Here is a 25,021-nt window from a genome sequence, read left to right on the forward strand (position 1 = left end):
TAAATTCCAGTAAATTATATTGGTAAACCATCAATGTCTATCTCAGAGCTGATTTTTTTCAGGTGTTTATTCTTATTGTTTCATTTGATATAAATTCCTCTCTCTTCTCATTTTGCTTAACTTCCTCTCTCCCTGTGAAGTGAAAGTCGCTCAGTCATGTCTGACTCTTTGTGACCCCCATGGACTGTATAGTTCATGGAATTCTCCAGGCCAGAATACTGGAGTGGGTAGCTATTCCCTTCTCCAGGGGATCTTCCTAACCCAGAGATCAATCCAGGTCTCCCACATTGCAGGCAGATTCTTTACCAGCTGAGCCACCAAGGAAACATCTCTATGAAATTAGGTGAAAAACTTACCTGTTCCGGTCTTGCAGGGATGTCCATGTGTGGACAGGTCCCTGTGCAGTCTTTGTGCCTGGAGGATCTGGGACAGAGCTGGAGCTGAGGTTGGCAGGGTCACCCCTTCCTCAGGGCATGCTGACAGCTTGGTGGGAGGGGAAAGAGAGGCTACACCAGAGCCAAGTGTGAGCAGAGGCTTCTGTGCTCACTGGGTGTCCCCACCCTACTGGGCTGTGTGGGTCCCAAGGTGCTGGAGCAAAACTCTGCTGTCTGGGTCCAAACTCATTCCATCCCTTATAAGTGTGCACTGCCCAGTCCAGATGTGTGTGTGTATGTTCCTGTGTGTGTTGCTGTGTGTGCATGTGTATTCCTGTGTGTGTGTTCCTGTGTGTGTTTGTGTTCATCATTGGGTACTTGAAACAGCAGGTAAAAATTCCCTCTTGGTAGGTTTGTATCTTGTCATGACTTTTCTTCATTAGTTTGCTTATCATGCTCCCAGTCCTGGGATAAGCCCAACAGGAAAGCTAAGGGGTCTCAGTCATTTCTGAGTCATCATCGTGCCTGGCCCGAGAATCGCTTTCTGATTCCAGTAAATTTATGACTGTTTTTTGAATGCCCTATGTCCCCCAAAGCCACACCCTAGTTCTATTCAGGGTTTTATTAATACATGGTCTAGTCAAAGTCTCCACCTTTATTCCTTTGTCGTTGAGTCCCTGTATATGTGTGTGTATATATATATTCCTCCTGTAACTGTAATAGCCACTGCAGCTGCTCTTCAGTTTAAGTTTAGAATTAAGTGGAACAGACATCAGTCTCCAGACAGTCCCCAGGTAGGTTCGAACATTGCACATAAGATTTTCTCTTATCATTCTGGTTTGAGGGAGGCAACTGGAACTGATCAAGACTGCACTGCCCCAGGCAGGAGGAGGGTACAGGTGAGTAATACACGATGAAATTTTCTGTCATTCTGTTCTGGATTTTTCCTAGTTGCCTGTTCACTGTTTTTGCTATAGATCTTTGTTTGACTGTTTTCCAGAGCTCCTAAGAGGTTTTTCAGCTGCCTTCTCTTTCTTTTCTTGTCTTTCCAAGGGAGACTTCCCTCCTCCCATCTCACCATTTTGCTGACATCACTGCACATGTTAAATTTTGTTTGTCTTCACAATATCCCTGTCTCTAAGTGCATCACAATTTCCATTACTCTTTCCAAATGTGTTGTATTTTAATTTGTTTATGGGTTTTTCTTTTATGAATAATGTGGAAGTTAGTAAATTATGTAAAATATATGTCAGTTACATTATGAGAGTACTATTAGAGTTATATAACTAAGCACAATATATGAACACTCAGAGTCTCTGGGCACACTGCACATGATATCCTAAAACTATTAATAATTAACTTCCAATAAGCACTTTGCCAAAATGTCTGGTTTACATATCATATTCAGGATTTCATCAGTCAGGTCTGTAAAGCATAATAATTTTGCTGGTGGAAAATGTCAAAAGGTAAATTTATTCTCATTTGAAGTTTTGATTCTTTGTTAAAGGATAACATTTTCAAAAATGCTTATTAAACACTTTCAGATTATGTGATCTGTATATGTGTGTATGTTAGTGCTATAAGACCATTGTTTCAACTGATGTTTGATTTAGATTGGCTTTGTAATAGAAAAATAAAAAGTATTCCTTTTGTGGAAGTTTCTAGTCTAAAATATGATCTATAATTGTTCAGCACATATCATCATTATATAATAGTGTTTTACTGCTAAAAAGAAAAGCAAACAAGTTAACTGATTTCAATCCTGTTCTTACTCAATGGGAACTGATTTAATCATGCTCCTCCTACAGTATATCTACTAACATTGGATGGTGCAGCTGGGGTGTTACCTTCCTGTTATTCCTAACCTGTGAAGGAAGAGGAAAAATATCAGTCTGCTTACTCCAAGGAGAAATAGGCAATGGATTCCAAAAGTCAGAGAGTGAAACTTAATGATGGCCACTTCATTCCTGTCCTGGGATTTGGAACCTATGCACCTCCAGAGGTAACAGTAGTGGTTGTGGGTTGAGATATAAATAGTACTGGATGTAACATGAGTGAAAGGGACTTGGGTTGTCAAGCACTGAGCTCCTGTGTGACTCTGGGAGGATCACATTGTTCCACTAACCAGGCCAGAACCATGCTCTATGAAAGAGGAGAGAGAGTCTTCATTCTGCATCAGGGTATGAAACTGTGCTCACCTGTAGATTACTCTGGGTCTGGGTTCCCCTCCAGTTTCCATCTCTTTCCCAGCTTGGCAGAAGAGGTGAGACTCGGCTGTCAAGATCACTGACTGTCAGCTGCTTTTCTTTGTGGGTGACTGCAGTTGCACGGTTTCTCTGTACATTTTATTAGTTCAAGAATGCTTTCCTGCTTCCAATAAGACATGACCCGGAGAAGTATTTGAGGTGGAAGGTCCTGAAGATGAGGTGACTGAAAACTAATGGGAGAGAATTGCTTTTCTACTGTGGGATACCTGCTTGGTGCCAGGCAAGAAACACTCCAGCTGTGTTTTGCCCTGTGCTTCTGTTTCTGCTTGGAAACTTCTTCTGATGGGAACCATAGTATCACTAGAGGGGATAAGATACAATCCTACAGGCCAGGTTTTGTAATGTATCCTGGGGTTTTGTAATGTGTTTTTATTAAAGTATGGTCTGCTGTGCTTGGTCATAAGAGGGGCTAGTGGACAAGTCTCTAGACTGCAAGCCAGAAAGTTTGCTGTCTATCTTGTCTTTAGATGTGACAAGGGACTGGGCTTATACTTTGAGGCTCACTATTCTAATTTATAAAATGGAAAAATTATTAAGAGACACTTTGAAGATAGAAGACAGAACTTGTTTACTTCATAGAGCACACTGGGTTGAAGTGAGGAAAGGGACAGGGCTGTTACTGAAGCTCATGGGCTCATTCCCAGGTACATCCCTGAAAGTGAACTTCACTCAGTCATGTCCGACTCTTTGCGATCCCATGTCCATGGAATTCTCCAGGCCAGAATACTGGAGTGGGTAGCCTTTCCCTTCTCCAGGGGATCTTCCTATTCCAGGGATCGAACCCAGGTTTCCTGCATTGCAGGCGGATTCTGTACCATCTGAACCACAAGGGAAGCCCATCCCTAAATGTCCATGCATTTAAGAAAAACCAGAACTAGACCCAGCAGAAGTCTGTTACACCAATTATCTATCTCCTTGAAATGGGAAAGATTCTGAATCACATAAAAAGAAATGGAATATTATTGAGCATTGAAGACAAAGTTAACCCATTTGCAATCACACAGAAGAACTAGGAGAACATTAAGCTAAGTTAAGTAAGCCAGAAATAGAAAGACAAATATTGCACGATCTCTTTGTAGGTGGAATCTAAAATAGTGGTACTTGTAGAAGAGACAGGAGAGATATGGTGACCAGAAGCTGGTTACAAGACTGGGAAAAATGGAAAATGTTGGTCAAGGGTACAACCTTCTGTTATAAGATGCATAATTTGGAGGCCTGATGTACAGCAAGTTGACTATAGTTAGAAATAATGGGCTATATCTTGAGATTTTGTAGAGACTAGATTTGTATCTTCTTACAAGCACCTCCAAAAGGTAGCTATGTGAGGTGGTGCTTCTGTTAACTAGCTTGCTTGTGGTAATTATTAACAAAGGATACTTATATGAGTAAATACAATCCTGAGAAATGCCAGGCTGGATGAAGCTCAAGCTGGAATCAAGATTGCCGTGAGAAATATCAGTAACCTCAGATATGCCAATGACACCACCATAATGGCAGAAAGTGAAGAGAAATTAAACAGCCTCTTGATGAAGGTGAAAGTGGAGAGTGAAAAACCTGGCTTACAACTCCACATTTGAAAAACTATGATCATGGCATCCTGCCCCATAACTTTATGGCAAATAGATGGGGAAATAATGGAAACAGTGACAGACTCTTATCTTTTTTTGTCTCCAAAATCACTCTGAATGGTGTGTAGCCAGGAAATTAAAAGACACTTGCTCCTTGGAAGAAAAGCTATAACAAACTTGGACAGTGTATTAAAAAGCAGAGACATTACTTTGCCCACAGAGGTATATATTGTCAAAGCTATGGTTTTTCCAGTAGTCATGTTCATGTGTGGATGTACGTGTTGGGCCATAAAGAAGGCTGTGCACCAAAGAACTGATGCATTTGAACAGTGACATTGGAGAAGACTCTTGAGAGTCTCTTGGATAGCCAGTAGATCAAACTAGTCAATCCTAAAGGAAATCAACCCTAAATATTCCTTGGAATGACTGATGCTAAAGCTGAAGCTCCAATACTTTGGCTACTTGATGCTAGTGACAACTCATGGGAAAACACCCTGATTCTGGGAAAGATTTATAGCAGGAGGAGAAGGAGGGGACAGAGGATGAGATGGTTTGATGGTATCATTGGCTCAAAAGACATGAGTTTGAGCAAACTCTGGGAGATGGTGAAGAACAGGGAAACCTGGAGTGCTGCTGTCCATGGGGTTGCAAAGAGTCAGACACCACTGAGCAACTGAATAACAAGAACAACTTATATGAGAACATCACATTGTACACCTTGAAAAGATAGGTTTTTTTTTTGGGGGGGGAGGTGTATTCTGTGTGGCTTCACTGGTAGATAGAAGTCTCAGAAGCTTTCACCTTGGTTCTTGCCAAGCACCTTGTAACTTTGCTCATTTTGCCTCAAACACCTCACATTATAAATCATATTCATGACTACAACATTTTGTTGAGTCCTTTGGGTTCTTTCATCAAATCACTGAGCCTAAAGGTGGTTTTGCTGTCCTCTGATACCAGCAATCAGCCACTGATCACCTGAAGCTGAAGGGTTCCTGGGTAGTGTTCATTTAATTACTTATTAGGAATGTTAAGGGAAACTGTCATGGGTTCATCACTACACATACAGAAGTAACCAAAGACACAGAAAAAGGTTGATTCTTGGGAAGATCAAAGCTTGTGACTAGCAATATCTTATGTAGATATTCAACTTCTACCTTTGTTGCTTTTGTAGGTTGCTAAGAGGGAAGCTCTGGAATTCACCCCATTTGCTATAGAGGTTGGGTTCCGCCATATTGACTGTGCTCATGCCTACCAAAATGAAGAGGAGATTGGCCAGGCCATTCGAAGCAAGATTGCAGATGGCACTGTGAAGAGAGAAGACATATTCTGCACCTCAAAGGTACTGTGTGGGTTGTGTGTGTGCACATGTGCAAGTGATTGTGCCCAGATGACAATTACATAATAGGATCCTTTGGTGAAGAGTTGTTTGAGAACTATGCCTATTGGTAAATTCCTAAAGTATTAGAGCTCCCTGGTGGTTCAGTGTTTAAGACTTGGTGCTTTACTGCCATGAGCCGGGATTCCATCCTTGGTAGAGGAAGTTATATCCCACAAGACTCAAAAAAAAAATAAAATAAATAAAATTGCCTAGTGTATTATTAATGCAACTTTCATTCTTTAACCCCTGCAGCTTTGGTTAACTTCCCTTCGACCAGAGTTGGTCTGACCAGCCTTGGAAAAGTCACTGAAAAATCTTCAACTGGACTATGTAGATCTCTATATTATCCATTTTCCGCTGGCTCTGAAGGTTAGAAATTTGTGTGATCACATCAATGTTACATCTTGTGTTAGAATGTGTATCAACTTGCATGGATAGTTGAATAAAGATTTTTCTTAGTAGGTTGAAAAGATGATTACACTAGAGTAGAATCCCCCAAATAATCCTTTGTGATTTTTTTTACTGAGTTTTTTGAAAGGAGTTAATAATCTGAGGCTCTGCCTGAAAAATTAAAGGAAATAGAAATAAGCCAGTTCTGCACACAGTCCTTGTTATGACTTCTGAGTGTCTGGGGATTTCATGAGCCAAGAGTTTGGTGCATCCATGGTGAGCATGACACTGCCTTACATTGAACATGATGAGTTAATCTTGTTTTTCACTCTTTCAAGTTGAGCAAATTTGATGGTGCTTCCTCTGGGTGAGTCAAATCTCTTAACTGTATAGGAAGTTGGGAGACATTGCCTACACTCTTGCCTGTCTTCATGATGAGTTTTGTAGAATGCACTTAGCCATTAAGAATGGTGGTTTACTTAGAACTATGGATTTCAAGTTACAGAAATAAACTCAAACCATCTAATGCAAAATAGCTTAGAGGACTATGTAGATTGCAAGTCCCAGACACAGAGAGTTTTGAGGATTTGTAGCAGTGTTCAGAAATGTCTCCTTTTTTCTATCCCTTATCAGGACACTAATCATGATTTACTTTATTTTTTACTGAACATTTTCCATTGGTGGCAAATATGACTTTGGGGCAGTTTGAGGCTCATGGCCATGAATATTTGAGAGCATGTGTGGATCGTCCACATTCCATATCCACCTAAAGATAGCCTTGCAGTTCACATGTCTGCCCTAGGACACCTGATGCTCAGGGGGAAGAGAAAGTCTGATATCTAGCCGTATGAAGACTGCAATTTTTATTCTGGAAATTATGTCATGTAACTTACTGCCATTCCCAGCCCAAAAAGGCATTTCAAAATAGGCAAATACAAGGAGCAGACAAAATTCAGAGAAGTCACTGTGAGCCCCTTTTAGGACCTAGAAAAATTGTATTTATTACAACATATATTGAGTGTAAGAGATTGGAATAAGCCTCCTTCCTAAAGGTATTGCTGACAACTCCATATATGCAAATCACTTTACAAATATTAATATTTAGAAATTTGTAAACCTACCTGATGGAGGTTTAATCCCTGGTGCCAGGCAGCCTTGGTAAATGCAGAGAAATTATTTTGTTACATGTCTAAAATGACTGCTTCTATTCCAGCCAGGGGAGGAATTATACCCAAAAGATGAAAATGGAAAACTGATATTTGACTCATTGGATCTCTGTTGCACATGGGAGGTGAGTCTGGGGAGGAGAGAACCAGGGAAGGAGCCAGGAGAGGGGGAACCTCCTTCATTTCTTCCACCTGTGAGAATGGGCTGTGCAGTTCAGACTCAGCAGTTCAAGAATCTAAGGGCAGGGATGCTGGGGTTGTGGGGAGGAAACCATTGCTGAAATGTTCACAGAGAGGAATGGAGGAGGAGAATTTGGTACAGTGTAGACAGGTATCTTTTTCCTTCCATGTGATATATCTTCTGTGGAGTTTTTCTAAGGCGGGGTCAGTAGTTTCTCTTTTTATATCATGACCTTCTTCCCAATTTTTCTTCTTGATAGTCAAGGGTAATTCTTGATAGATGAGTGTGATTACTGATGTTTCTCAGCATTTATTCTTATTCTATTGCCCATTCCAAGTGACTGATCACCACCCCTCCCTCCCAGGCCCTGGAGAAGTATAAGGACGCAGGGCTGACCAAGTCCATCGGGGTGTCCAACTTCAACCACAAGCAGCTGGAGGAGATCCTGAACAAGCCGGGGCTCAAGTACAAGCCCGTCTGCAACCAGGTGAGCAGATTAGCTCCTCTCCCTCCTGCTCTTCACAACCTCCTTCTTGCACTGGAGCCTGATGTCTGTCTGTCCTCCCCTCAAGTTCATCTGACCTTTGTGGACAGAGGATTCTAGAAAGCAGAGCCTCTGTCTGGACAGTGTGAATAGAATCCATATCAGTATCTCTGTTTACGAAAGTCTGGGTAGAAAAGGTGGGATGCCTTCCTTCTAAACTGTGGTTAGAACCCAGAACTAGAGGAAGGAGGTGTTTCCTTGAGATGAAAGGATGACCAGATGGAGGGCAATGTGCCCTGAAGAGAATTGCACACAAGAAGGAAGACGATGAAAACATGGAATCAGAAGTAAATTAATGAAGAGTCAAAACAGTTGAGATGGATTTTAAGGATTTGTGTGGGGTTCTGGTGTCTGAATTCTTGGTCTTGTTGTCTCAGCATTTATGAATCTTAAACAGGGAGCATAGTTCAGAAAAATTTGTTGCAGGTGATGAAAATCATCCAGGTTAGAGGGTGAAGTTAAAGGCTCAAGGTGATACTAGTAATTTATGAAATATTTACTCAGGAACATCTACTCAAATATATAGCACAGCTTTTGATTACTCAATCTTGGACTGGTTCTCCCATCCATGTCTGTTATAAAATACCTGTATAAATATACTTGTCTCTGTTTTTCTGTTGATGTTGACATTTCCAGTTTTCATTTAATGTTCTAGTCTTCCCTTTAGCCTTTGGAAACTTTTAGTCTTTCTCTGTCATATTAATATTGCCTTTGCATATAATCTGACACTCTTCTCTTTGGGCATTCTACAGGTGGAATGTCACCCTTATCTTAATCAGAGCAAACTGTTGGATTTCTGCAAGTCACATGAAATTGTTCTTGTTGCCTATGCTGCTCTGGGATCCCAACGAGTAAAAGAATGGTATTGAATCCTAATGAAGACAACTGGGAGTTTCCCTGAAATTCAAGTTTTGATGAAATAATTTAAATAACACAGTACTCAGATAACTCTCATAGGCAGAGGGGAGAGAGTGGTGGGATGAAATGAATCCTTCTCTTTTATCTTCCCATCACCCAGGCAGTTTTTCTACATTGTATTATCTTGTAGACTCATCAATGTCTGCATTGAAATCTATATATAATCCCCTAGATGAGACCGGAGACACAAGCTGATGTCATGATTTACTTATTAACTATTAGCTAAGGAACACATTTGTAAAAATAGATGTTGCAAACCTCCCTTAACTTATATCTAAAAATTGGGATAATATGTAACTGCTCAGTATATCATGATAGAAAAAATTTCAATTTGAAGCATTTCTGTGAACATCCTAGAAAAATAATGATGAAACTACTCAATTTTTATCAATACCATAAAAAGTGAAATTAAAAAAAAAAAATTCCCGGGCTTTCCCTACTGTTTCTCTATTCATGCCCTTGATTGCAGAAGAAAAACAACCCCTGAGAATTAAAGAAAATAATTCACAATTTGGCATTCTGGTCTCAACTCAATAATACATCTGAATCACCTGCAGAGCTCTGTAAACACAGAATGGGGAGTGACACAGCTGAGGTTCTGACTCAGTTTGTCTTCAGCTCAGCCATGTAATTTGTATTTCTAATAAGATCTCAAGTGATGCTGATGCTGCCGGTCCCTGGACCACACTTTGGGAAGCACTGGTCTAGAGTGGACCTAATTGGTCTGTTTGAGAAGCCTCCTTAGAAACTGCGTAGTCTAAGCTCCTCAGCATTTCTTAAATCCCTTTCAGGGTGAACCCAAACCACCCCGTTCTCCTGGAGGATCCGGTTCTCTCTGCCATTGCCCAAAAGCACAAGAAAACGGCAGCTCTGGTTGCCCTTCGCTACCAGATACAATGTGGGATTGTGGTTCTGGCCAAGGGTAACAACAAGAAGTGGATCAAAGAGAACACACAGGTGATGAGCAAGGCTGTGGGCAGAGGGTTCCTAAAGAAAATATCTTAGTTGCTCTGTTCTCAATTGATAAAATTGAATCATGTGATTTTTCTTAGACTGTTTGAACTGTTCTAACAAAACACCACAGGTTGAGTGGCTGTGAAAATATTAAATTTATTTCTCACAGTTGTGAAGCTATAGATCTGAGATCAGGGTACCTGTGTGGTTGGGTGAGGGCTCTCCTCCAGGTCACAGGCTTCTCCTTGTATTTTTACGTGTTGGAGGGGAAAAAGAGCACTCCCAAGTCTCTTATGTGAATATGATATTCTTGAAATCTCATTTGTGAGGGCTCTGCCGTCATGACCTAATCCTCCTTCAAAGTCTCCATTTTTAACACCATAACATGTGAATTTGGGGGCACAAAAATTATGGCAGCGATCTTTAACTTCCAAATCATTGTGGTTTTATTTTGTATTTCCCTGAATACTCATAGGTTTTCATCTTCATACATTTAATCTTTTTGAGTTTCTGTCTTTGTGAAGTTCCTCTTCAAGACTTTGTCCACTTTAGCTAGGTTGTTTCTCTTTTGATTTATTTGTAGGAGACCATTATTGTACCCTTAGCTGTACAGGAAACTCTCCCCAGTTTCAGAATTTAATGCGGAGTTCATTTATGTAATTCTGAATCTGTGGTTTGAAAATCAGCCTGCACTCAGCTAAGCTGTTGGCCTCTAGGGCTGGGCTCTTTTTTTTGAGTTCAGTGCTGAGCAGCTTGGCAGTTCTGCTTTAGCAGGTGGATGTGGCTCTTGTCAGAGGAGCCTGCAGACTTCTCTGCATAGTTTTTATTGGCTAGAATAAGACAACTAACCTAGTCTTTTCAGCACAGTGATATGATTCTCAGTCAGTGAGTAGGGAAAAAAATCTCGTCCTTTGGGTTCACAAAGCATCAGACAAACTGAATGACAAAAACAACTGTCCATGTTTTCCACAGATTATCACTGTCAACTCTGTCACATATCAAGTGTCCATAAGTACATTTCTGCCCACTCTTTTCTGTTTAACGATTTCTCTACTGTGTTACTGAAGTAAAAAATAAATTTTGTTTTTTGATATGGTACGTTCTTCTATTTTAAAGATGTCTTGACTGCTTTTGACTAGCTCTTCTCTTATTTAAAATTTAGTATCACTATATCAACTTCCACAACAGAATATGTGTTTAAGTCTTTGGTTCACGTTGCATTGAAACAAGAGATCACTTCAGAGAAAATGAATTTCTTTACAAAATTGAGCTTTCCATTTCATTGTTATGACATGAATTTTTAATAATTTGTTGTTCCTTAATGTTTAAATACTTCTCATAACTTTCTCCAGCATGGTATATACATAAAGTTTCTTTTAGATTCAATCATAGATAATGAGTAGTTTGATATCAGATTCCTGAACAGACTTTCTCAGGGGAGCCTCCTCCCCACATTGCTCGGCCGAATGCTGTCACCCTTAGGGTATGCTGGGGAGAGGCAATCAGTCTAATGTCAACTCAGGTTCAGGTATCAAGGCAGGAGCGTCTAAGAGCAGTGTGTTTGGAAAAAATGATTTTAGATTTCTTGTTTTCTGTCACAAGTGATTCACTTAGAAAGACAAGGGACTGATGCGCTGTAATGTTTGTGAGGTGGACAGAGAAGAAGGTGTGGGAAGGAGAGGTGAAAACGCAGCAGAGGGTCCCAGGCTTGTTCATCTGGAAACTGAAGACAGACATGGCTTCCCTGTCCCCTCTTTCTGTCTCCATCTAGCTGGAAAGTCCTTCAGTCCCCAGGGGGAGGCCGGCTCCTTGGGGTAGAGGTAATGTGATTCTTCTTTCCTTCCAGGTGTTTGACTTTGAACTGACTCCAGAAGACATGAAAGCAATCGATGGCCTCAACAGAAATATAAGATATTATGAATTTCACCAGTAAGTGACTTGCTGATGCTTCCCACAAAAACCGTTTTCTGTAGCAGGCAGGTCAGCAGGAGAGCTTAGCTTTTTAAAAGCTTAATTCTAGGAAAACAGTGCTGATTTCTAGAGTAGGAATAAACCAGGGGCTTCCTGCAGACCTCAGACCAGAGGTTTCCTCCAGGACTCTGTCTCTGACCAAGAGAAATGTGATGGGGCCCAGGCCAGCCCATCAATAAAATCACATGAGTTCACATCTTGGTGAATTCACTACTTTGTGCCCCTAATCCCTGTGCCTGGTGTACCTCCTCTTAAGGCTGAGGGACCCAGGAAACCCAGAGGGTGCAGTCCCTGTAGCCCTGTATTCTTTCAGGGTCCTGTGAACATGTTTAATCTCTATTTCTTTCTACATCCGTTGAAAATTATTATATTAATAATAACTGTATAATAATGAATCCATCATGACTTGCATTCAAGTTTTGTTATTGTTACTTAGTCACTCAGTCATTTCCAACTCTTGGTACCCCATGGACTGTAGCCCACCAGACTCCTCTGTCCCTGGGATTTCCCAGGCAAGAAAACTGAAGTGAGTTGCCATTTCCTTCTTCAGGGGATCTTGCTGGCTCAGGGATCAAACCCATGTCTTCTGCTTTGCAGATGGATCCTTTACCACTGAGCCACCTAGGAAGCCTGCAATCATGTTAACCCCAACACAACTATAAAATGTATTGTAGATGTTTTTTATGGAGGAGGGTCCTAGAGAGGCCAACATCCATCAGTGCTACTATGTCACATGGGCCTGCCTCCACCCTGTCCCCTAAGTGTCTGGTGGACATTCTCCGTTATGGGCATTTCTTCACCAAGACACCATCTGCTTCCTACAAATCGATCTCTTCACTGCCCTTTCTTCCCTATTACAACTTCCATGTCTTCATCCTTGTTATCTCACAAAACTGATTTACAAGTAGATCATGAGCTTAACTGACCCTCCAGTGAGTGACTGCTTAGCAGGACACACTCAGGTAAGATTGTCTGGGTCTCTCTGGTTTCTTGAGTCAAGACTCACACCAGTGTTGTATTTGTCCATCAGGGGTCCATCCCCTGGGGAGCCCCTACCCTCTTGACTTTGACTTAGTCACTAACATTGAATTCCAGCTGCCCAATTACTGCAGGAAGATGTCAGTATTGAAGGCAAAGAGGGCTAATCAACCAGGGAGAGGTTGGAAGGGAGTTTAGAGAGAAGGGAATACAAATTATTGGTGAAACAAAGATTTTATTTCCAGTGAAAGATTTCAAAACTCTCCCTATTGTTTTTATAGCTATCATGCTTCTGATAAAAGACATGATAATTGAATAAAAGGTGGATAGATACTTTTCTGTACTCTGTTGTGGGCTCGGGTAATGACCTGAGCCAGGCTTCTGGTACTTGGAATTGCTCAGAATGCACTCTTTAATGAATCAAATTGAAAAAGACATACATTGACATGAATCAGCTGTGGATCCACATGTGTTCCCCATCCTGATCCCCCCTCCCACCTCCCTCTCCACCTGATCCCTCTGGGTCTTCCCAGTGCACCAGGCCCGAGCACTTGTCTCATGCATCCAACCTGGGCTGATGATCTGTTTCACCCTAGATAATATACATGTTTCAATGCTGTTCTCTCGAAACATCCCACCCTTGCCTTCTCCCACAGAGTCCTATGTATGACAAAAACCACTACAATATTGTAAAGTAATTAGCCTCCAACTAATAAAAATAAATGGAAAAAAAGAAAAAGACAAATTCTGAAAGAAAAGTAGAAACATAGGAAAAGTGAAAAAAGCAGTAATAGTAATTACTGCATAACCAATGTTTGACTAAATTAAAAAGGTAATAATCCCACTTTGAACTGTATGATTATTCAAGTGCACATGGTAGCTCTCCTTTAGATGACAAAGTCCTTTATGGAGGTGCTCTGTATTTTTGGAGTGTTCAGTATTTGCTTACCCATGGATGTGTGGAAAAGGGCACCTAATTTGTTCACTGTGCACCTTTTCATCAACTAGGGCTCAAAGAAGTTCTGCCTGTGTCTGAAATGACTTCCACAGTTAGCCCTAAGTCTTGTGCTCTCATATAAATTGTAACCTGGGTCAAACTACCTGTCACTGTGGCGTGAATATTACACATGAGTGTTGGGCCTGGACATGCAGGTGCTGTGTGCACATGGAGCAGGCACCTGCATGTGTGCTTGTCAGGGGAGAACGAGGGACGTGTTTATATATTTAGACAAATATATCCTGACTGCATCTATCGAGTAGCAGTTTTTGACAACATGACAGATTTAATAAGTTAATCCTCCTCCTCTCTTTCAGTGGTGTTGATCATCCCGACTATCCATATTCTGAAGAATATTGACTCTCAGCTCTCACTGTGGTTCTTTGAGAATTACTTGCTTCTAGGACTATGAGGAGGATTTTTGTACTTGGTGGAGGTGCTTAAATGAAGTGTCTGAATGTTTGAAAATTTGCGTTTCCTTTAAAAAAATAAACAGTTTATGAAACAATAAAGACTTCAAAGTAAGAATACTTTTTTGGTGATAGTTAAACAATGCAAATTATAGACAGTTTGGAAAGTTGAAAGGAAATGATAGAGAATAAAGATTAACCCATTTAATAATACTTAAATTTGGTGCCTTTTCCTTATGATTTTCCTGTAGAAATGTGTGTGTGTTTTCATTTACAAAGAGAAAAGATCTTCAATTATAGGTTTTCTACTTATTTTTAACTTAGCATAATTATGTTGGTAAAATAAAAATATGACTTAAAAATCCAGTATTTTATTTTGCTTACTATAAAGCAGTATAACTTATTCTTTTATTTAATTTCTTAATTTTTTGCCCATGCTTAGCATTTTATGAATTTTTATATATTTTTCCATCGATTCATTCATTGTCATTCACTCATTAATTCAGCAAAACTTTATTGAATATTCTTTAGTAACACATGGTATTATCAATAAATATCAATTAAAATGAGAAATTCTTGAGTTGATAGCCTGCTGGAGGCTAAGACTGTGAGTGAAATTAGGAGGACTTAGCTGTTAGAAATGAGTAAGTGCCTATAAGAGATAATTCTGCACAATCTCTCTCATTTCTGTACATCTGTTAGGCAGAGACACTGACTACACTTCATCCCACACAACTTTTCATTTGTATAAGAAACAGCCTTGCAATATAGAGACAGTGGCTCCATTCATTACTCTGGAACAAAAAATACTAAGCTCAAGAAGGACATGTGTTATGTAACATTTAAGGGACAGCAAGTTGGCTGACATTACTTTACCAACAAAGGTCCATCTAGTCAAAGCTATGGTTTTTCTGTTAGTCATATATGGATGTGAGAGTTGGACTATAAAGAAAGCTGAGCACTGAAGAATTGATGCTTTTGAACTGTGGTGTTGGAGAAGACTCTTGAGAGTCCCTTAGACTGCAAGGAAATCCAGTCAGTCAATCCTAAAGGAAATCAGTCCAGAATATTCATTGGAAGGACTGATGCTGAAGCTGAAACTCCAATACTTTGGCCACCTGATGTGAAGAACTGACTCATTTGAGAAGACCCTGATGCTGGGAAAGATTGAAGGTGAGAGGAGAAGGGGATGGCAGAGGATGAGATGGTTGGATGGAATCACCAACTTGATGGATATGAGTTTGAGCAAACTCCGGGAGTTGGTGTTGGACAGGAAAGCCTGGCATGCTGCAGTCCATGGGGTTGCAAAGAGTAGGACACGACTGAGTGACTGAACTGAACTGAAGTTGGCTGATGTGGGTGAAGCTTAGTGAGGTGCAGAGACAGAAGCTGAAGATAAGCCAGAGAGATAGTGGCGCCATGGGATTTGTGTCAAGGGGTTTTGAAAAGACATTACTCTGAGGGAAATGGAGAATGGTATTTTGGGTTCTGAGCAGAGTAGTTACATAAATAGACATGCTTCAAAAAAAAAATTACCCTTGTTGCTATTTTGAGGAGAAAAAGAGAAAAAAGAGCCCTCTTTTAGGACTCTACAACAATCTAGGTGAGAGATGATGTTGGCTTGGACCACAGAAGTAACAGTAAGTGTGGTCAAAGAGGGATAAATTTTAAGGGCTGCATCAAGTAGATTGTCTAACATATTGGACGTAAAGTGAAAGGAAAAGAGGAGTCAAAGCCGACTCGCAATGCTTGTGCTTAAGGGATAGGAAAAGGAGATGCCATTTTCTCAGATGGAGACAATATGGGGGAGCACATTTTTGTGGGAAGATTCAGTTCAGTTTCAGTTCAGTCGCTCAGTCGAAAGATTAGGAGTTCAATTATAGACATGTATCTTTGAGATGCCTTTAGTTATCCAAGTGAAGATGCATGCATATAGTTGGACATAGAAGTCTATTAGAGAAAGGGTTTAGGTAAAATATTTTTATTTGTGGTTTCTCAAATTTAGCTGCCACTTAAAGCATGAAACTAGAAAATCTGAGGTAATATGGTATACATTGAGTGAGTGAGTGTAGACATCAAGCTTCATGAGAACCCAGCATTGAGAAGTTAGTTTTCTCTTAAAAAAAAAAATGTGGAGGAACCAGCAGAAGAGAAAGAGAAGAAGCTAGTGAGGTAGGAGGGACTGTTCTTAGAAAGCACGTGAAGTAAATGATTGGAGGAGAAAAGAATCCAATTCTTGCAAGGGGACAAGTAACAGAAGACTGAACCTGACCATTGGATTGGGCAGTTAACCTTGGCAAGGTCAAGTGCAGCTTTGATAAGAGTGGTAAAGGCAAACCCTGAGTAGAGTGGGTTCAAGAAGTGGTGTTAAGAGATCAGTGAGAAACAGTGTAGACACAGCTTTTCAAAGACTTTGCTGTAATGAGGACAACGGAATTGGGCAGTTGCTGAAGAAGAAAGTGGAATTAAGAGACAAATACACTGTTTGGGTACCCTGCAGAGGACCACCAGCCTCTGAGGTCAGAGGACCAGTCCAGCAGAGAGAGGAAAAACCTATGATGCCACAGACGGAGATGGGCTGATTTGAACCATGTTCGTATTAGGTACTTCTGCTGTTACACCAAATGACCAAACACTTTGCGCCTTGAAACAACACAAATGTATTAGTTTACATATCCCGAGGTCAGGAATTCAAAATCCGGTTCAATGGGCTAATTAAAGTGCCAGCAGGCCTGCATTCTTTTCTGGAGGTTGTAGGGGGAAATCCATTTTGTTGTCTTTTCCAACTCTTAGAGAACAGGTCTTGTGTTGTTGGAAGAGGGTGTTTGCTAAAAGCAGAGCATTCTCTTGGCAAAATTCTGTTAGCTTTTGCCCTGCTTCATTTGTACTCCAAGGCCAAACTTGCCTGTTAGTTCAGGTATCTCTTGACTTTCTACTTTTGTATTTCAGTCCCCTCATGTAAAGGACATCTTTTTTTTGGTGTTAGATTTTGAAGGTCTGTTAAGTCTTCAGAGAACCAGTCAACTTCAGCTTCTCTGGCCTTTGAGCTTGGGACATGGACTTGAAATATGGTGATGTTGAACGGTTTGCCATGGAAGTGAACTGAGATCATTCTGTCATCTTTGAGATTGCACTTAAGTATACTGCATTTCAGACTCTTTTGTTGACTATAAGGGCTACGTCCTTTCTTCTAAGGGATTTTTGCCCACAGTAGGAGATATAATGGCCATCTGAATTAATTTCAGCCATTCCCGTCCATTTTAGTTCACTGATTTCCAAAATATCCATGTTACTCTTGCCATCTCCTGTTTGACCACATCCAATTTACCTGGTTTCAGAGACTTAACATTCCAGGTTCCTATGCAATATTATTCTTTACAGCATCAGATTTTACTTCCACCATTAGACACATCCACAATTGGGTGTTGTTTCTGCTTTGGCTCTGCCTCTTCTTTCCTTTTAGAGCTATTTCTCCACTCTTTTCTAGTAGCACATTGGACACCTACGAATCCGGGGGTCTCATCCTTCAGTATGATATACTTTTGCCTTTTCACACTGTTCATGGGGTTCCCAAGGCAGGAATGTTGAAGTGGCTCACCATTCCGTCTCCATCATCAAATCTCTCCAACATGACTTGTCCATCTTGGGTGGCCTGCATGGCATGACTGATAGTTTCATGAGTTACACAAAGTGTGATCCATATGATCATATTGTTTAGTTTTCTGTGATTGCAGTTTTCATTCTGGAGGCCATAGAATTGAAATTCTTGCTTCTTCTTTGTTGCCCTCTGATGGATGAGGATAAGAGGCTTGTGCAAGTTTCCTGATGGGAGGGACTGACTGTGGGGAAAGTATTTCTCTGGTGGGCAGGGCAATGCTCAGTAAACCTTTAATCCAATTTTCTGCTGATGGGTGGTGAAATGAAGCAGAGTCCTTTGTTCCTTGCCCCTGTACCATGTCCTTTCCCTGCTCTTTGTGGAAAACTTCAAAGAATAAGTTTAATCAGAGAATTGAGAAATGTAGACACAAAGGAAAAGGGTCAAAGGAGACTAAATAATAACCATGTGGTCATTAAGCATAATCAAAGACCTTCAGCCCTTTCTCAAGGGCTATAGATAATATTCTGAACCATATCCTGTGAGTTGCCTTATAGATACTACAACACCAGGTGGAGAAGTTAACCACATGATGGCCAGAATATATCCATGACATAAGCTGTCACAATTCTGAGTATTGGCCTCAAGAAATGCAAACAAATGGGTCCTGGAACTGAAGACTAATGTGCATAAAGTAATCAAGATGACACGGGTCAGATCACTGATGACCAATTTGAAGATGACTGTCAGAGCTGACTGTGCTGTTTCTGCCTATAGCACCCCTGTCACTTCTGTCTATAAGGGCTCTTGCCCCACTGGTTGAAGTGGAGGGAGGTTGGGCTTTGGATCGATGTGTGTCACCCCAACAGCCCAGTTGCTGGAATCTGAAATCAAACAAACTTTCCTTTCCACCAACCTGGCCTGTTTATTGGCTTTGACATGAAGAGCAGCTGTCTCCACAAACACCCTTTTGGTAAAAGTGGGACTGTGCTCCCTCCAGTAGAAGGGAAAACCACTAGGCCATTATGGTATGACCTAAATGAAATTCCTTATGATTATACAGTGGAAGTGACAAAAAGATTCAAGGGATTAGATATGATAGACAGAGTGCCTGAAGAACTATGGGTGGAGGTTTGTAACATTGTACAGGAGGCGGTGACCAAACCATTACCAAGAAAAGAAATGCAACAAGGCAAAATGGTTGTCTGAGGAGAGCTTACAAATAGCTGAGAAAAGAGGAAATGCAAAAGGCAAAGGAGGAAGGGAAAGATTTACCCATCTGAATGCAGAGTTCCAAGGAATAGCTAGGAGAGATAAGAAAGTCTTAAGTGATCAATGCAAAGAAATAGAGGAAAACAAAATAATGAGAAACACTAGAGATCACTTCAAGAAAATTAGTGATACCAAAGGAACATTTCATGCAGAGATGAGGACAATAAAGGGAAGAAATGGTATGGACCTAAGATAAGCAGAAGAGATTAGGAAAAGGCGGCAAGAATACAAAGAAGAACTATTCCAAAAAAAAAAAAAGCCTTAGTGCCCGGGATAACCATTATGGTGTGATCACTCACATAGAGCCAGACATCATGGAATGCAAAGTCAAATGGGCCTTAGAAAGAATCACTATGAATGAAACTAGTGGAGGTGATGGAATTCCAGCTGATCTATTCTAAATTCTAAAAGATGATGCTGTGAAAGTGCTGCACTCAATAGACCAGCAAATTTGGAAAACTTAGCAGTGGCCATAGGACTGGAAGAGGTGAGTTTTCATTCCAATCCCAAAGAAAGGCAATGTCAAAGAATGTTCAAACTGTTGCACAATTGCACTCATTTCACATAGTAGTAAGGTAATGCTGAAAATCCTTGATGCTAGGCTGCAATGGTATATGAACCAAGAACTTCCAGATGTACTAACTGGATTTAGAAAAGGCAGAGGAACCAGAGATCAAACTGCCAACATCCATTGGATCATAGAAAAAGCAAGATAATTCCAGAAAAAACATCTACTTATGTTTCATTGGCTACGCTAAAGCCTTTGACTGTGTGGATCACAACAAACTGTGGAAAATTCTTAAAGAGATGGAAATACTAGACCAGCTTACCTGTCTCCTGAGAAACCTGTATGCAGGCCAAGAAGCAACAGTTAGAACAGGACATGAAACAATGCACTGGTTCCAAATTGGGAAAGGCATATATCAAAGCTGTATATTTTCACCCTGCTTATTTAATTTATATTTGGAGTACATTATGTGGAATGCCAAGCTGGATGAATCACAAAGTGGGTTGAAGATTGCTTGGAGAAATATCAGTAACCTCAGATACGCAGATGACATCACCTTAATGACAGAAAGTCTTCCCTGGTGGCTCAGACAGTAAAGCGCCTGCCTACAATGTGGGAGACTCAGGTTCAATCCCTGGGTCAGGAAGAGCCTCTGGAGAAGGAAATGGCAACCCATCAGTACTCTTGCTTGTAATATCCCATGGACGGAGAAGCATGGAAGGCTACAGTCTCTGGAGTTGCAAAGAGTCGGACACGATTAAGTAACATCACTTTCTTTCTTTCTTTTAATGGCAGAAAGCAAAGAGGAACTAAAGAGTCTCTTGATGGAGGTGAAAGAGGAGAGACAAATAATGGGCTTAAATCTCAGTATTTGAAAACTTACAATCATGGCATCTGGTTCCATCCCTTCACAGCAAACAGATGGGGGAAAAAATGGAAACAGTGACAGAGTTTATTTTCTTGGCCTCCAAAATCACTGCAGATGGTGACTTAGCCATTGAATTAAGTGCCTGCTTCTTGGAAGAAAAACTATGACAAATCTAGGTAAACTGTTTAAGAGCAGAGCCATCACTTTGCTGACAAAGATCTGTAGAGTCAAAGCTATGGCATTTCCAGTAGTCATGTATGAATGTGAGAGTTGGACTATAAAGCAGGCTGAGCCCTGAAGAAACGTTCAAACTGTGGTGCTGGAGAGGACTCTTGAGAGTCCCTTGGACAACCAGGAGATCAAACCAGTCAATCCTGAAGGAAATCAACCCTGAATATTCATTGGAAGGACTGATGCTGAAGGTGAAACGCCAATATTTTGGCCACCTGATGTGAAAAACCAACTCATTGGCAAAGACCCTGATGCTGGGAAAGATTGAAGGCAAGAGGAGAAGGGGAGAACAGAGGATGAGATGGTTGGATGGCATCACTGACTCAATGGACATGAGTTGAGCAAACTCTGGGAGATAGTGAAGGACAGAGAAACCTGGTGTGCTGCAGTCCATTGGGTGGCAAAGAGTTGGGCTCAACTGAGAAACTGAACAAGAGAACTCTTCCGTCTTCATCTTGTAGACTCTACCGAGATCTTCAGAGACAGACTATAGTATCTTTTTTTTTCCATTTATTTTTATTAGTTGGAGGCTAATTACTTTACAATATTGTATCTTAGAAACTTTTACCTAATGCTTGTATCTTCCCACCTTCTCTTCGAATACAACCCTCCCAGGTCACACATGTAAGGACTTTGTCATTATACTAGGGTTACCAGGTAAACCAAGAATATCTTGCCTCTCAAGATTTTAATCAGCTTTACAAGATCGTTCCCGACCAGGTTCAGAACCATTACCCCTGCGGTGGAAGCACAGAGTCCTCACCACTGGACCACCAGGAAAGTCCCAGGTTAAAGGAAATTTTTAGCCATTATTTAATCACACCTACATTTTCGGCTCCCTTCTCCATCTCTTCTGCTTCTGGAACCGCTACACTGTGAATGTTAGTATGTTCTATTCCCTAGTTAATGTGGCATTCTTCTTATGAGTCTGTATTCTGGTAAATTATTTTGGTAAATTATTAATCTGTATCTCAATATCTTATCTTTTCAAGTTTTTTTTAGTGTTTCATTTGACACAAATTCCTCTCTCTTCTCATTTTGCTTAGATTCCTCCTTTTCTATTAAGTTAGGTGAAAAAGTTACCTGTCCTGGTTTTGCAGGGCTGTCCTTGTGTGGACCCGTCCCTGTGGAGTCTGTGTGCACAAGGCTTTGGGGCAGAGCTGGAGCTGAGCAGGTCAGAGGTCAATCCTTCCCAGGTTGTGTTGGCAACTGTCACCTCGGTGGGAGGGGTAAAGGCAGGCTAGAGCCAGAGCCCAGTATGAGCAAAGGCTTCTGTGCTCAGGGGCTGTCCCCACCCTACTGGGCCAGGCGAGTCCCAAGACTCTGGAGCAGAACTCTGAGGGTTGGGTCCAGACTGGTTCCACTCATTGTAAGTGTGCACCCCTTGTAAGTATGCACCCCCATCCCCTGCACTGCACCTTTGCCCCAGAGGGTGGCAGAGCTGGAGGAAGGTGTGCAGGAGTAGCCCCTGGTGCGGGTGGCCATGCATGTGGTGCAGCCCTTTCACACCATCAGAGCCCCAGACCCTGCTCCTTGGGGCCCTCTGTGATGGCCACCCTGCCCCGTCCAGATGCGTGGGTGTTCCTGTGTGTGTGTGTGTTCCTGTATGTGTGTGTGTTCCTGTATGTGTGTCCCTGTGTGTGTGTGTGTGTCCCGTGTGTGTGTGTGTTCCTGCATGTGTGTCCCTGTGTGTGTGTGTGTGTGTCCTGTGTGTGTGTGTGTTCCTGTGTGTGTGTCCCTTTGTGTGTTGTGTTTCTGTATGTGTTCCTGTGTGTGTGTGTTCTTGTGTGTGTGTCCCTTTGTGTGTGTGTTCCTGTGCGTGTGTGTTCCTGGATGTGGGTCCCTTTGTGTGTTGTGTTCCTGTGTGTGTGTTCCTGTATGTGTTCCTGTGTGTGTGTGTGTTCCTGTGTGTGTGTGTGTTCCTGTATGTGTGTTCTTTTGTGTGTTTGTGTGTGTGTGCATTCAGTTTGGTACTTGAAATAACAGGGAAAATCTCACTCTTGGTAAATTTGTTCCTGGTCATGACTTTCACTACTTAGCTTGTCATGCTTCTAGTCCTGGGATCAGCCCAACAGTAAAGCTACGGGTGGCTCATTTCACTTTTGAGTCAGCATCTTACTTGGCCAAGACTGGCTATCTGATTCAGGTGAATTTATGACTGTTTTTGAATGCACTATGCTCCTCAAAGCCACACCCCCATTCTATTCAGGGCCCTTTTAATATATGGTCTAGTCTATGTCTGTACCCTTATTCTTTGTCCTTGGCTCTCTCTCTCTCTCTCTCTCTCTCTATATATATATATATATATATATACACACACATATATATATAGTTCCCCTGCAGCTGCAATAGGCATTCCAGGTGCTCTTCAATTTAACCTTAGAGTTAAGTGGAACAGACACTAGTTCCCAGACAGTCCTCAGGTAGGTTGAAACACCACTCATAAGGTTTTCTGTTATCATTCTGGATTGAGGGAAGCAACTGGGAGCTCATCAAGACTGCATTGCTCCAGGCAGGAGGAGGGTACAGGTGAGTAATACACGATGAAATTTCCTTCCACTCTGTTCTGGATTTTTCCTAATTGCTTGTTAACTTTGTTGCTGTCAATCTGCGTTTGACTATTTTCCAGAACTCCTATGAAGTTTTTCAGCTAATTTCTCTTTCTTTTCTTGTCTTTCCATGGGAGAGTTCAGTCCTCCCACCTCACCATTTTGCTGACATCACTGTACGTGTTAAATTCTGTCTTCACAATGTTCTCGTGTATCAGTGCATCACAATTTCTGTTACTCTTCCCAAATTAGTTGCATTTTAATTTGTTTATAGGTTTTTCATTTATGAATGATGTGGAGAAGTTAGTAAATTAACTTCAGTGACATTATGAGAGTATCCTAAAAGTTATATAACTAGCTACAAGGAATCAACACTCAAAGTCCCTTTGCACACTATACATCGTATCCTAAGGCTATTAATAATTAACTTCCAATAAGCACTTTGCCAAAATGTCTTGTTTCAGTTTTCTGTTCAGGATTTCACCAGTCAGGTCTGTAAAGCATAATAATTTTGCTGTGGTAAATGTAAAAGTGGAAATGTATTTTCATTTGAAGTTTTGATTCTTTATTAAGGGTTAACATTTTGAAAAATGCTATTAAACACTTTCAGATTGTGTGATTTGTGTATGTGTGTGTGTTTGTACTGTAAGGTAGTTTTTTCAATTGATATTTGATTGAGATTGGGCTTCATAATAGAAAATTAAAAAAGAATGTTGTTGGAAGTTTCTAGTCTAACTAATAGTCAATAATTGCTCACCCAATCTCATCATTATATAATACTAGAGGTTATGCTGATAAAAAGAATCAAACAAGTTAACTGTGTTCAATCATCTCTGACTCCATGGGTACTAATTTAATTATGCTTCTCCTACAATGTCTCTCCCAACACTGGACAGTGCATCTCGGGTGTTATACTCTTGTTATTAATAATATTTGAAGGGAGAAGAAAAAAATCCCAGTTTCCCTACTCAGAGGAGCAACAGACAATGGATCCCAAAGGCCAGAAGGTGAAGCTTAATGATGGCCACTTCATTCCTGTCCTGGGATTTGGAACCTATGCACCTCCAGAGGTAACAGTACTGGTTGTGGGTTGAGATATAAATAGCAGTGGATGTGACATTAGCAGAAGGGACTTGGGTTGTCGTGTGACTCTGGGAGGGTCACGTGGTTCCATCAACCAGGCTAGAACCATTTCCTATGAAAGAGGAGAAAGCATTCAGCCTTCACTCTGCATCATGGTCTGAAGCTGTGCTCACCTGCAGATTACTCTGGGTTTCCTTCCAGTTTCCATCTCTTTCCCAGCTTGGCAGAAGAGGTGAGACTCAGCTGTCAAGAATACTGTCAGCTGCTTTGCTTTGAAGGTGATTGCAATGGTGAGGTTTTTCTGTATATTTAATGAATTCCAGAACTCTTTCCTCCTTCCAAAAAGCCATGACACAGAGAAGTATTTGAGGTGGGAGGTCCTGTAGATGAGGTGAATGAAAAATAATGGGAATGAGTTGCTTTTATACTGTGGAGTGCCTGCTAGATGGCAGGCAAGAAACACTCCAGCTGTGTTTTGCCTTATATTTTTGTTTCTGCTTGGAAATTTATTCTCAGAGAAAATATACTCTCATTTGAAGGCAAAAGTTACTACCTTACTGGCCAGGTTTTGTAATGTTTTCTTGGGCTTCCCTGGGTAGTTCAAATGTTTAAGAATCTGCCTGCAATGCGGGAGATCTGAGTTCTATCCCTGGGTCGGGAAGATCCCCTGGAGAAGGAAATGACAACCCACTCCAGTATTCTTATGGAGAATCCTGTGAGGGGCCTAATGGGCTACAGTCCATGTGGTCACAAAGAGTTGGACATGACTGAATGACTAACACTTTTTTTTTTAATCTAAAAAAGTATTATTGTATTATT

The 25,021-nt window shown here is 41.1% G+C and overlaps 1 protein-coding gene and 1 pseudogene across 3 annotated transcripts in view; both read left to right on the forward strand.

The window, feature by feature from the left end:
- The first annotated feature begins 1,119 nt into the window (after positions 1-1,119).
- Positions 1,120-14,187, forward strand: LOC122448584 (annotated as a pseudogene).
- LOC122448585 (dihydrodiol dehydrogenase 3-like) overlaps positions 1,215-25,021 on the forward strand; it is a 29,766-nt gene continuing 5,959 nt past the window's right edge. The window contains exons 1-2 of one of the 3 annotated variants that reach the window (XM_043480011.1): positions 1,215-1,273; positions 24,059-24,189. In XM_043480011.1, the coding sequence (XP_043335946.1) occupies positions 24,106-24,189 (84 nt within the window). In that variant the 5' untranslated portion in view covers positions 1,215-1,273; positions 24,059-24,105. Of the gene's footprint in view, positions 1,274-21,790; positions 21,940-22,891; positions 23,100-24,058; positions 24,190-25,021 lie in introns of those variants that run through there. The other 2 variants (XM_043480010.1, XM_043480008.1) reach the window with 2 other exon arrangements.

This window comes from Cervus canadensis, chromosome 10 (assembly GCF_019320065.1).
Source record: "Cervus canadensis isolate Bull #8, Minnesota chromosome 10, ASM1932006v1, whole genome shotgun sequence".
Taxonomy (NCBI): Eukaryota; Metazoa; Chordata; class Mammalia; order Artiodactyla; family Cervidae; genus Cervus; species Cervus canadensis.